Source organism: Giraffa tippelskirchi, chromosome 7 (genome assembly GCF_054371585.1).
Source record: "Giraffa tippelskirchi isolate mGirTip1 chromosome 7, T2T-mGirTip1v1.2.pri, whole genome shotgun sequence".
Taxonomy (NCBI): Eukaryota; Metazoa; Chordata; class Mammalia; order Artiodactyla; family Giraffidae; genus Giraffa; species Giraffa tippelskirchi.
In genome coordinates, this window is record NC_137281.1 from 131,444,675 (window position 1) to 131,458,641 (window position 13,967).

Sequence of the window (13,967 nt, forward strand, 5' to 3'; positions counted from 1 at the left end):
GAAGTTACCCATATGTCTGGCTGTATATCATGATGAAATAATTCAAAGTCAGGGAAAAAACCCTTACATATATATGAAATTTTTGGGGGTGATGTATTTCTATCTATTGAATAGTGAGTATATAAGGAATATCCTGAATGTTTACCGACAGGAAATGATAAAATAATAAAGGCATATGTACAGTCACTTAAAATATAATTATGAAATCTATGTGGTAGTATAGTAAGGCATTTATGACCTGATTACAATGGAAAATCTGGAATGAAACAGTTTTAGATTTTAGCTATGCATAGTGGATAGTAAAAAAAATAAGGAGAATAGTAAAAATGAAGTTGTCTTAAATAGGATTCTTTGTGTTTCCCTTTTATTTTCCAGTTGTTGTAAAATATGCTTTCATAATTTATGTTTGTTATCCATTGACTTTGCAATAAAAAGTTAAATATGTTATTGATACATAGATTCACAGATATTTGAGTCAAAGTGATGAACTGAAAGCTGGATGTTGTATTCTGTTTTAGGTATTACCCAATGTAGATATTGACAGCATCTCTAATGGTAGTGCTGATGTCAATCTATCTCCTTCTAGTCCCAAAGAAGCATCTTCTCCTCCTTTGAGAACCTGGATACAGGTATTGCTTAGGAATGTATCGTATATCTTTGAACAATCTGATTATAGATTTTAACTGTTATTCTGTGCAAAGTCTCCCATTATAATATATTTTAATTATTTAGGTTTTAAGGAAAAGATTCAAAACAAATTTGAAATTGCTTATGAACTTGAAAATGAGAGTTTGATTAAGACCTTTACATTTATCAACATTTTGAAAGTGATCATCCTTAGTGTAACTTTTTGGCAACTTAAGCTGTAAAACTCATATGTGAGGAAAGAATTTGTCTCTTTGGAGAAGAATCTTGATTTAAATGGGAATAATATAGTTTTCCTGAATGTGAATTTTATAATAACAATTGGAATTCATGTTTTGGGATGTTGCTTTGTCATCAAACTATTGACATGATGCAAAAATATGCATTTCTTCCTAGTAATATTTATTTGCTGCTTGTGACTAAATGACAACATTAGGACTAGCACTGTAACTTTTCCTTGGGTTTCATCTGTTGTAAGCAAATGTAGTCATTGAGCATATAGTTTTAAGGAGAAGAAGAACATCAATTTTTCACAATCAAAAATAGTAAAATAGAATGACCCTGAATGCCATTTGTGCCTAATTTAATTTTTCATCAGTATTTTTTTTAACTAGAAGTTTATTAGAACATATATAATTTCAAATAATAATTTTTTAGACTATTAGTCATTGTGCTCTAAGCAATTGTCTATTGTGGTTTTTGGTAACTAGGTTATATACTGTGAGGCCTGGAGGCTAAATTTGTAAAGTAATTGTTTTCTTTATTTTTTTATAAATTATTTGATTCTTTATCTGTCTTTTTGTGAGTTTGTGTATGTGTAAACTTATATATCCATATAAACATTTTTCTTTAACTTTAGGAGAAAAATCGCGATAATTAACTTGATCAGTTGACTTAAGTTGCATTGTTGATGGAGTCCTTGATAGAAAAACTGATACCTAATTTTTTATAGCTGTTGAAATGATGATTTAATGACTTAAAGACTAGCTTGGATTTCGTTTACTAATTACATCATTTCTGAGCAGGATATCAACATAAAAAATAGAGGCATGTAATTATAAGCTTATGCTGTGGGTGGTGGTATTACAGTAAATTAGGTATAATTTGCAAAAAAAACTTTCTGAAAATGCTTTCTTAGACTCCAGAATTTACGAAGGCAGATGAAGAAGAGGTGAAGTTTCCAGGAACAAACTTTGATGAAGTAATTGATATTGTACAGGTAATAAAGCTTAGCAATCCTGTGAATTTATTTTTCTAGTATTTTTTCATGTGACTTGATTATCTTATTATTATTTTTTTTTTGCTGCACCATGCAACATATGAACTGCCAGGGGATTTCCCTGAGACTTTTTTTTTTTTTTTAGAGCAGTTTTGGTTCACAACAAAATTGAGAGAAATGTACAGAAATTATCTGTATGTTCCCTATATCCACACATGTATAGCCTCCCCCATTATCAATATACCCTAACAATTTTAATTTGTTAAACTTGATGTATCTGATTTGTTAAAGTATGATGTGTAAAGTGACACATCATATTCAGAGTATGTAGGTGACCTCATGTTGTACATTCTGTGGATTTGGAAAAATGTATTCATCATTATACTGTTATACAGAGTATTTTCTCCACCCCCAGGTCCTCTGTGTTCTATTTATCCTTCCCCTTACCCACCCCAGGCCCTAGCAACCATTGATATTCTTATTGTTTCATAGTTTTGTGTTTTCCAGAATGTCATATACTTGGAATCATATAGTATGTAGCTTTCTCAGATTGGCTTCTTTCTCTCAGTAATATTTGCTTAAGTTTCCTCCATATCTTTTCTTGGCTTGAGAACTCCTTTCTTTTTAGCACTTAGTAGTATTCCATTGTCTAAATGGATCACAGTTTATCCATTCACCCACTAAAGGACATTTTGGTTGTTTACAAGTTTTGGCAATTATGAATAAAGCTGCCATAAGCATCTGTGTACAGATTATGTGTAGACATAAGCTTTTAACTCCTTTGGGTAGTTATCAAGGAGCACAGTTGCTGGCTTATATGGTAAAAGTATCTTTCCATTTGTGAGAAACTGCCAAACTGTCTTGTCATCCTTGCTGTACCATTTTGCATTCTCATCAACAATGAATGATAGTTCCTGCTCTTTCATATCCTTGCAGCATATGTTGTCAGTATTCCAGAGTTTGTCTATTCTAACAGGTGTGTAATGATATAGTATTGTGTTTTAATTTCCATTTCCCTGATGACATATGATGTAAAGCGTCTTTTCAAATGCTTGTTTGCCATCTGTACATCTTCGATGAGCTGTCCGAAGGTCTTTGGCCCAATTTAAAGTTTGGGTTGTTCTCTTATTATTGAGTTTTAAGAGTTTTTTGGTATATTTTGGTTAACAGTCTTTATCAGATGTGTCTTTTGCAAATATGTTCTCCCAGGCTGTATAGCTTATTTTCTAATTCTCTTGACATTGTTTTTCACAGAGCAAAAATTTTTAATTTGAATGAAGTCCAGCTTATCAGTTAGTTTTTTCATGGGTTGTCCCTTTGGTCTTATATATAAAAAGTCATTGCCATACTCATAGTCATCTAGGTTTTCTCCTGTGTTATTTCTAGTTTTATAGTTTTGCATTTTATTTTTAGGTCTATAATCCATTCTGAGTTAATTTTTGTGAAGGGTGTAAGCTCTGTGTCTAAATTTATTTTTTTGCATATGAATGTCCAGTTGTTCCAGCACCATTTGTTAAAATGACTATCTTTGCTCCATTGTAATGCCTTTACTCCTTTACCATAGAATAGTTGACTATATTTATGTGGATCTATTTCTGGGTCCTTTATTCTGTTCCGTTGATTTGTCTGCTCTTTTGCCATATAAAACAACTGCCTTGATTATTGTTGCTTTATAGTAAGTCTTGAAGTTGGATGTTGTCAGTCCTTCAACTTTATTCTTCACTTTCAATATCATATTAGCTATTCAGAGTTTTTTGTTTCTCCATATAACTCTTAGAGTAGGTTTATTGATATCTCCAAAATAACTTGTTAAGATTTTTCTTGAAATTACATTGACTCTGTAGATCAATTTGGGAAGAACTGACATCTTAATGTTATTTAGTCTTCTCCATGAACATGAAATATTTCTCCACTTATTTAGTTTTTTATTTCATTCATTTGAATTATATAGTAGTCCTCATAGATCTTGTACATGTTTTGTAGATTTTATACCTAAGTATTTCATTTTAGGGGAACATGCTAATGTAAATGGTATTGTGTTTTTAATGTCAAATTCTACTTGTTCATTGTTGATATATAGGAAAGTGATAGACTTGTGTATGTTAATCTTGATTCCTACAACCTTGCCATAATTGCTATTTAAAAACAGGAGTCTTGTTTTTTTCTAAATTTTCTACATATATAATTGTGTCATCTGCAAATAAAGGTAGTTTTATTTCTTCCCAATCTGTATAACTTTTAATTTTCTTTTCTTGTATAATTACATTAGCAGGGACTTCTTAGTGCAATGTTAAAAAGGAGTGGTGAGAGCTGATGATATTCTTGCCTTTTTTCTGATGGTTGAGTATCTTTTGACCATCAGTATTATGTTATAGTGCTTTGAGAAGCTTCCTTTTACTTTGCAGTTGAATATATTTTAAAATTATAAGGTGGTTTTTCTATAGTACAGTGTGCATGCTTTGTTGCTCAGTCATGTCTAAACTCTGAGACCCCCATGAACTGAAGCCCACCAAGCTCCTCTGTCCATGGAATTTTCCAGGCAAGAATACTGGAGTGGGTTGCCAATTCCTCTTCCGGGGGATCTTACTGACCCAGGGATCGAACCTGCATCTCTCGTGTCTCATGCACTGCAGGCAGATTCTTTACCCACTGAGCCATCAGGAAAGCTTTATCACCTAGCTGCCTCCATGAAACTTGATTGTTAGTTGTTTCCCACCTGCATCTCATCTCTTTTGCTTCCTACTTCCTTTTTTATTCCTTTTGGTTTCCCTCTCTCCAGTCTGTTCCTTCTTCTATTACGTTTGTCCGTTTTAATTTCTGGATTATTGACAAAGTTACTGGTTAGTTAATATTGAGGAAAAAAGCTGGGAGGGGTCTGAAATCCAAGAGAAGAGCCCATATAGCAGGAAGAGTTATAGAAATGACAGAAATGGTTAAATAGAAAGAGAGAAAAATTAGGAGGAAGTAAAATATTAGATTGGTACAAAAGTAACTGTGGTTTTGCATTGTTAAACTTTGCCGCTTGATATTGGAATACATTCTTAAATGTGGTTATGTTATACATCATTTTAATGCACATTTCTTGCTTTATGTTTTTTGCTAATGAATTATTACTTGCTCTTTATATGTATTTTAGACTACTGAAATAATATTAGACAAAAAGCAAATTCAAGGGATTTTCTTATTCAAGTTCAAAATTGGTTATGAAGCAGTGGAGACAACTCACAACATCAGCAATGCATTTGGCCCCTGCTAATGAATGGTAATGAATGTAAAGTGCAGTGGAACTGCTAATGAATATAAAGTGCAGTGGTGGTTCAAGAAGTTTTGTAAAAGAGATGAGAGCCTTGCAGAGGAGGAGCGTAGTGGGCAGCCATTGGAAGTTGACAACTAATTGAGAGCAGTCATCAAAGCTGACCCTCTTACAACTACATGAGAAGTTGCCCAAGAACTCAGTGTTGACCATTCTATGGTCATTTGGCATTTGATGCAAATTGGAAAGATGAAAAAGCTTGATAAGTGGTTGCTTCATGAGCTGCCTACAAAGGAAAAAAATTCATCTTTTTGAAGTGTTATATTCTGTGCAACAATGAACTGTTTATTTATTGGATAGTGATGTATGACGAAAATTGGATTTTATACAACCAACAACAACCAGGTCAGTGGTTAGACTGAGAAGAAGCTCCAAAGCACTTCCCAAAGCCAAACTTGCACCAAAAAAAGTGTCATGGTCACTGGTGATCTGCTGCTGGTGTGATCCATTACAGCTCTCTGAATCCTGGCAAAACCAGTACATCTGAGAAGTATCCTCAGCAAATTGATGAGAATACACCAAAAACTGCAATGCCTACAACCAGCATTAGTCAATAGAAAGGGCCCAGTTCTTCTCCACAACAACACCTGACCACACATCACACAACCAATGCTTCAAAAATTGAATGAATTGGTCTATGAAGTTTTGCCTCATCTGCTATATTCAGCTGACCTCTCCTCAACCAACGATCACTTCTTCAAGCATCTAGACAACTTTTTGCAGGGAAAATGCTTTCACAACCAGCAGGAAGCAGAAAATGCTTTCCAAGAGTTTTTTGAATATGCTAGAGGAATAAACCAACTTATTTCTCATTTGCAAAAATGTATTGATTGTAAGGTTTCTATTTTGATTAATTAACATGTGTTTGAGCCTAATTAGAATGATGTAAAATTCAGGTCCTGAAACCACAATTACTTTTGCACCAACATATATAAAGGATGAGAGAAAAGATCATAGAACATAGAGACTACTTGAATAATGATGTGTCAGTAGACTTTCAAAAAGACATTTGTTCATGTTTCTTAGACTTTCAGAACTGACCAGCTTTGTTTATCATAAAATAAAACCTTACTTTAAATATTAAGAGATATATAATATATTAATGTTACATTAATTTAATAAGTTAAATAAGCAGGGTGACAAATAACAGCCTTACTCACTGGTATGTTTTCTCTTGTGAGCTCCACATGAATGTCTTGAAGGCAAGAATATTATTTATCTTTATGTTCCTAATGCGTAGAAGTGACATTAGACAGCTGTTCAATGTAAAGTGAAAGAAACATTATAGAAATATCAAAGAATTTGGACTTCAAAGAGGAGTGTTTCTACCCTTGCTCTGCCATTTAATAGCTGTGGACTTCATTTTTCAATAGGAGACTATTATTGAGTTACACTTTTTAAAGATCCTTAACTTTTTTTGCGGTACATACTGGATTATTTACAGATAAAATAATATGATATCTGTGATTTGCTTCAAAATGGTATGTGAAGGGGAAAGTGGATGGGGAAGTATAGATGACATAGAGCAGGTTATGAGTTGGTAATTTTAAAGTTGGGGAACAGGTAGGTGGGATTCTTGTCATTTATATATAGTGCTATTTTTTTAGCTTTAAATGTGTATAAACGTGTATTTTTCATAACAGAAAGTTTAAAAATTCCGGAAATAACACTGGATTATGATGTGATGGCACAATTAATGTGTAAGATAACCTAACTGCATTTTTGCTGTTCAGTTGCTAAGTCATGTCCGACTCTTTGAGACCCCATGGGTCTCATAGCACACCAGGTTCCTTTGTCCTCTACTATATGTTCCATAAGAGTAATAGCAATATTTGGAAGTATCAGTTTTACTATGATAATAAATTAATAAATATATACAGGGAAATGTTCACTTCAGTCACTCAGTTGTGTCTGACTCTTTGCGACCCCATGAGCTGCAGCATGCCAGCCTCCCTGTCCAACATCAACTCCCAGAGCCCACCCAAACTCACGTCCATTGAGTCAGTGATGCCATCCAACCATCTTATCCTCTGTCGTCCCCTTCTCTTCCCGCCCTCAATCTTTCCCAGCATCAGGGTCTTTTCAAATGAGTAAGCTCTTGGCATCAGGTGGCCAAAGTATTGGAGTTTCAGCTTCAACATCAGACCTTCCAGTGAACACCCAGGACTGATCTCCTTTAGGATGGACTGGTTGGATCTCCTTGCAGTCCAAGGGACTCTCAAGAATCTTCTCCAACACCACAGTTCAAAAGCATCAATTCTTCAGTGTTTAGCTTTCTTTATGGTCCAACTTTCACATCCATACATGACTGCTGGAAAAACCATAGCCTTGACTAGATGGACTTTGTTGGCAAAGTAATGTCTCTGCTTTTTAATATGCTGTCTAGGTTGGTCATAACTCCTTCCAAGGAGTAAGCATCTTTTAATTTCCTGGCTGCAATCACCATCTGCAGTGATTTTGGAGCCAAAAAAAATAAAGTCTCTCACTGTTTCCACTGTTTCCCCATCTATTTGCCATGAAGTGATGGGACCAGATGCCATGATATTAGTTTTCTGAATGTTGAGCTTTAAGCCAACTTTTGCACTCTCCCCTTTCACTTTCATCAAGAGGCTCTTTAGTTCTTCCTCACTTTCTGCCATAAGGGTGGTGTCATCTGCATATCTGAGGTTATTGGTATTTCTCCCAGCAGTCTTGATTCCAGCTTGTGCTTCCTCCAGCCCAGCGTTTCTCATGATGTACTCTGCATATAAGTTAAATAAGCAGGGTGACAATATACAGCCTTGACGTACCCCTTTTCCTATTTGGAACCAGTCTGTTGTTCCATGTCCAGTTGTAACTGTTGCTTCCTGACCTGCATACAGGTTTCTCAAGAGACAGGTCGGGTGGCTGGTATTCCCATCTCTTTCAGAATTTTCCACAGTTTATTGTGATCCAAACAGTCAAAGGCTTTGGCATAGTCAATAAAGCAGAAATAGGTATTTTTCTGGAATTCTCTTGCTTTTTCGATGATCCAGCGGATGTTGGCAATTTGATCTCTGGTTCCTCTGCCTATTCTAAATCTAGCTTGAACATCTGGAAGTTCATGTTCCACGTATTGCTGAAGCCTGGCTTGGAGAATTTTGAGCATTACTTTACTAGCATGTGAGATGAGTGCAATTGGGCGGTAGTTTGAGCATTCTTTGGCATTGCCTTTCTATGGGATTAGAATGAAAATGGACCTTTTCCAGTCCTGTGGCCACTACGGAGTTTTCCAAATTTACTCACATATTGATTGCCGCACTTTCACAGCATCATCTTTAGGATTTGAAATAGCCTAACTGGAATTCCGTCACCTCCACTAGCTTTGTTTGTAGTGATGCTTCCTAAGGCCCACTTGACTGTGCATTCCAGGATGTCTGGCTCTAGGTGAGTGATCACACCATCGTGATTAACTGGGTCGTGAAGAGATTTTTTGTACAGTTCTTCTGTGTGTTCTTGCCACCTCTTCTTAATATCTTCTTCTTCTGTCAGGTCCATACCATTCCTGTCCATCATTGTGCCCATCTTTGCATGAAATTTTCCCTTGGTACCTCTAATGTTCTTGAAGAGATCTCTAGTCTTTCCCATTCTATTGTTTTCCTCTATTTCTTTGCATTGATCGCTTAGGAAGGCTTTCTTATCTCTCCTTGCTATTCTTTGGAACTCTGCGTTCAAATGGGTATATCTTTCCTTTTCTCCTTTGCTTTTCGCTTTCCTTCTTTTCACAGCTATTTGTAAGGCCTCCTCAGACAGCCATTTTGCTTTTTTGCATTTCTTTTTCCTGGGGATGGTCTTGATCCCTGTCTCCTGTACAGTGTCACAAACCTCTGTCCATAGTTCATCAGGCACTCTGTCTATCAGATCTAGAGACTTTATTTTTTTCATTTTTGGGGCTCCAAAATCACTGCAGATGGTGATTGCAGCCAGGAAATTAAAAGACGCTTACTCCTTGGAAGGAAAGCTATGACCAACTTATACAGCATATTAAAAAGCAGAGACATTACTTTGCCAACAAAGGTCCGTCTAGTCAAGGCTATGGTTTTTCCAGCAGTCATGTATGGATGTGAAAGTTGGACTATAAAGAAAGCTGAGTGCCGAAGAATTGATGCTTTTGAACTGTGGTGTTGGAGAAGATTCTTGAGAGTCCCTTGGACTGCAAGGAGATCCAACCAGTCCATCCTAAAGGAGATCAGTCCTGGGTGTTCACTGGAAGGTCTGATGTTGAAGCTGAAACTCCAATACTTTGGCTACCTGATGCCAAGAGCTTACTCATTTGAAAAGACCCTGAAGCTGCGAAAAATTGAGGGCAGCAGGAGAAGGGAATGACAGAGGGTGAGATGGTTGGAGGGCATCACCGACTCAATGGACATGAGTTTGGGTGGGCTCTGGGAGTTGATGTTGGACAGGGAGGCCTGGTGTGCTGCAGCTCATGGGGTTGCAAAGAGTTGGACATGACTGAGCGACTGAACTGAACTGAATTTGCCTGGATTCATGGACCTAACTGGAGAAGGCAATGGCAATCCACTCCAGTACTCTTGCCTGGAAAATCCCATGGATGGAGGAGCCTTTGGGCTGCAGTCCATGGGGTCAGCAAGAGTCAGACACGACTGAGCGACATCACTTTCCCTTTTCACTTTCATGCATTGGAGAAGGAAATGGCAACCCACTCCAGCATTCTTGCCTGGAGATTCCTAGGGACGGGGAAGCCTGGTGGGCTGCTGTCTATGGGGTTGCACATAGTCGGACACGACTGAAGTGAGTTAGCAGCAGCAGTAGCATGGACCTAATATTCCAGGTTCCTATGCAATATTGTTCTTTACAGCATTGCACCTTGCTTCTATCAGCAGTCACATCCACAACTCAGTGTTGTTTTCGCTTTGGCACCATCCCATCATTCTTTCTGAAGTTATTTCTTAGGAAATATTAGTAATGTTTTATGCAGGAATAACCAAGTTCTCTAGTTTGTTTTTGACTACTTAAAATGAATATCAGGTTTTAAAAGACAAAATAATTGTATAATTAGAGTTTCTTCAATGTGATTTATATGACAAATGTTTGTATTATAAATAATGTGATACCACCAAATTAGAAAATGATGTTTATTAATTTAGAAGTGTTGGTTAATTCACCTACTTAAGTTCCCTACCTATACTTGTCATTCAGTCAGTGTTGAACAGTTACATGAGTATAATAGTTCTTTTTTAAATTATTACCAGGAAGAAGAAAAATGTGATGAAATTTCAGAATACTCTGAACCAATTCTGGAGTTTAATAGAAGTGTTAAAGCTGTTTCTACAAAATATAATGGCCCTCCATTTCCGCCAGTTGCTTCTACTTTTCAGCCCACTACTGATATTCTGGATAAAGTAATTCAGAGAAAAGAAACATTGGAAAATAGCTTAATTCAGTGGTGAGTTTATAGTGTTGTTGGGGTGAACAGAATTGTAGTAGCAAGGATAAATAGAATGTATTAAGTTTCGGTTGAATATCTTCCTTGTCTTTTTTTTTTATTAAATTTTTTCTTTGCTGTACTAGTCACTGGACACTATCCGATGTGATGCTGAGGGTTTAACTAACTGTTGGAGGTATTATTTCTGTTCTTGAATATTTGTACTTAGGCTGTCTATTTTGGCAAAAGAGGCTATTGTTGAGTGACAAAACTTTAAAAATGTTCACGTTCTTTAATCCAGTGGTTCATTTCCAGAAATTTATCCTAAGGAAATAATTAGTTCTACCAGTAGACCATAGAATACTTACCACTTGTATTGTAGTGCTTACTGCAAACAAGGCACTGTTTTATTACGTATATAAAGTTATGAACTCTATTTCTATACCTATTTTTACCTGTGAGAAGCCTTAAAGAAGTTATGGAATAAACTATACAACTGACTGTTAATACAGTTAGCAAGATTGGGTTTAAATGGATATTTAATGATATAGAAAGATATTAATAACATACTGGTGCATAAATGAAGGAGGATACCAGTGATGCAACCATAGATTAGAAGAGCTCACTCAAAAATGAATGTGCATGGGAAAAATACTGAAAAATAACACCAAATTGTTAATTAACTTTGTTTATTCCTGAATCTGAGATTGTGAGTGAGCTGTCTCTTTATTTTTTTAGCTTTTATGTTTTCTCTGATTTTTCTACAGTGAACATCTGTTACTTGTATAACAATAATAATAATTAAGAAGCCTGTTAGCTTCTCTAAAGAAATGTACAGAAGCAGTCTCCCATTGTGTTTCCTTTCCTTTTCCTCTACTACTTTCCGAAATTTCCTAATAATGGCCTTGAAAATAAATTTTTTTCCCTTTTTAGAGGCAAACTACCTGTGTTGCAGTATATATACTTACTTCTTTGAAGAGAGTGAAGCTGGTCTTGTTTTCTAGCTTTGATGTTGTTGGGGTTTTATACATGCTTTCAGAGTAGGGATCCCAACATTTTAGGTGCATGATATGCCAGGTAGTCATTGACCTAAACCTTATTTTGAATTTATGAGGAGTTTTAAACTTTAGACTGATCAGAAAGATTTTAATTTGATAAACTATCTTTCACACAGAGAATTGATGTGTTCTGCTAGGAAATATTTTTGAGTTTTTTTTTTTCTTTCCAGGTTCAGCTTTTAGGATGACTACTTTCACATGTAAATTTTTGTGTCTGTGGATACCAGTTATTTTTAAGGGTGATATTTCTAACCATTTATATATTTCAACTAAATTTAGGAATCCTAAACTTTTTTCCTCAGGGTAGAACAAGAAATAATGTCAAGAGTGATCTCTGGGCTCCTTCCAATCCAACAGCAGGCCACAGCTAACGTCAGTGTCTCAGCCAGTGAGGCCAGTGAGCCAGTGACTTCTGACATTGGTAAGTAAAGTGGAATCTTTTAGCATTTTTTGTTATTAAAAGACAAAACCTTCAGGTCATTGCAAATTTATATATTCTAGAAATCACGTAGTCCTTAGTTGACAAAAGATAAAAGTCTTCTTCTTTTCAGTATGACTTCTCAGTTCTCTGTAGCAGAAGTTATTTCTCCCTTACCTTCTTATTCCATACTGTAGGGTACAGATTATTCTACCAGCCTCTATCCCCTCCCCCTAAATTTCTGTTATTTCCTGTAGCACTTTGTGTATGTGTATCTTTGTTATAGTAACTATCAAATTATATTATGATTGGTTTGTATATCTGTCTCACTCACTAGTTTTTAAATTACTTATAAATAAGGGTTTTTCTCATTTAGAGCCTAACTTTTTAAAAAAATTAATTTATTTATTTTAATCGGAGGCTAATTACTTTACAATATTGTAGTGGTTTTTGCTGTACATTGACGTGAATTGGCCATGGGTGTACATGTGTTCCCCATCCTGAACCCCTCTCCCACCTCCTTCCCCATCCCATTCCTCAGGGTCATCCCAGTGCTCCAGCCCTGAGCACCTGGTCTCATGCATCAAACCTGGACTGGCGATCTATTTCACATATGATAATATACATGTTTCAATGCTATTTTCTCAAATCATCCAACCCTCGATTTCTCCCAGAGTCCAAAAGTCTGTTCTTTACATCTGTGTCTCCTTTGCTGTCTCACATATAGGGTCATTGTTACCATCTTTTTAAATTCCATGTATTTGCATTAATATACTGTATTGGTGGTTTTCTTCCTGACTTACTTCACTCTGAATAATAGGCTCCAGTTTCATCCACCTCATTAGAACTGATTCAAATGCATTCTTTTTAATAGCTGAGTAATATTCCATTGTGTATATGTACCATAGCTTTCTTATCCATTTGTCTGCTCTAGGACATCTAGGTTGCTTCCATGTCCTGGCTATTGTAAACAGTGCTGTGATGAACATTGGGGTACACATGTCTCTTTCAATTCTGGATTCCTTAGTGTGTATGCCCGGCAATGGGATTGCTGGGTCGTATGGCAGTTTTATTTCCAGTTTTTTAAGGAATCTCCACACTGTTCTCCATAGTGGCTGTACTAGTTTGCATTCCCACCAACAGTGTAAGAGGGTTCCGTTTTCTCTGCACCCTCTCCAGCATTTATTGTTTATACACTTTTTGATAGCAGCCATTCTGACCTGTGTGAAACGTTACCTCATTGTGGTTTTGATTTGCATTTTTCTGATAATAAGTGATGTTGAGCATCTTTTCATGTGTTTGTTAGCCATCTGTATGTCTTCTTTGGAGAAATGTCTGTTTAGTTTTTTGGCCCCTTTTTTGATTGGGTCGTTTATTTTTCTGGAATTGAGCTGTAGGAGCTGCTTGTATATTTTTGAGGTTCTTTGTCAGTTGCTTCATTTGCTATTATTTTCTCCCATTCTGAAGGCTGTCTTTTCACCTTGCTTATAGTTTCCTTTGTTGTGCAAAAGCTTTTAATTTTAATTAGGTTCCATTTGTTTATTTTTGCTTTTATTTCCAATATTCTGGGAGGTGGGTCATAGAGGATCCTGCTGTGATTTATGTCAGAGAGTGTTTTGCCTATGTTTTCCTCTAGGAGTTTTATAGTTTCTGGTCTTACATTTAGATCTTTAATCCATTTTGAGTTTATTTTTGTGTATGGTGTTAGAAAGTGTTCTAGTTTTATTCTTTTACAAGTGGTCGAACAGTTTTCCCAGCAGCACTTGTTAAAGAGATTGTATTTTCTCTGTTGTATATTCTTGCCTCCTTTGTCGAAGATAAGGTGTCCATAGGTGCATGGATTTATCTCTGGGCTTTCTGTTTTGTTCCATTGATCTATATTTCTATCTTTGTGCCAGTACCATACT

The 13,967-nt window shown here is 35.9% G+C and overlaps 1 protein-coding gene across 48 annotated transcripts in view; it reads left to right on the plus strand.

Annotated features, from left to right (window-relative positions):
• KIAA0586 (KIAA0586 ortholog) overlaps positions 1 to 13,967 on the plus strand; it is a 196,956-nt gene that overhangs the window by 36,446 nt on the left and 146,543 nt on the right. For all 48 annotated transcript variants that reach the window (XR_014059363.1, XR_014059358.1, XR_014059357.1 and 45 more), the window contains 4 exons: positions 519 to 629; positions 1,784 to 1,864; positions 10,412 to 10,605; positions 11,945 to 12,063. Coding sequence is in view for 44 of the 48 variants with exons in the window: in XM_081509634.1 (XP_081365760.1) it covers positions 519 to 629; positions 1,784 to 1,864; positions 10,412 to 10,605; positions 11,945 to 12,063 (505 nt within the window). In the remaining 4 variants the exon portion in view is untranslated. The remainder of the gene's footprint in view (positions 1 to 518; positions 630 to 1,783; positions 1,865 to 10,411; positions 10,606 to 11,944; positions 12,064 to 13,967) is intronic.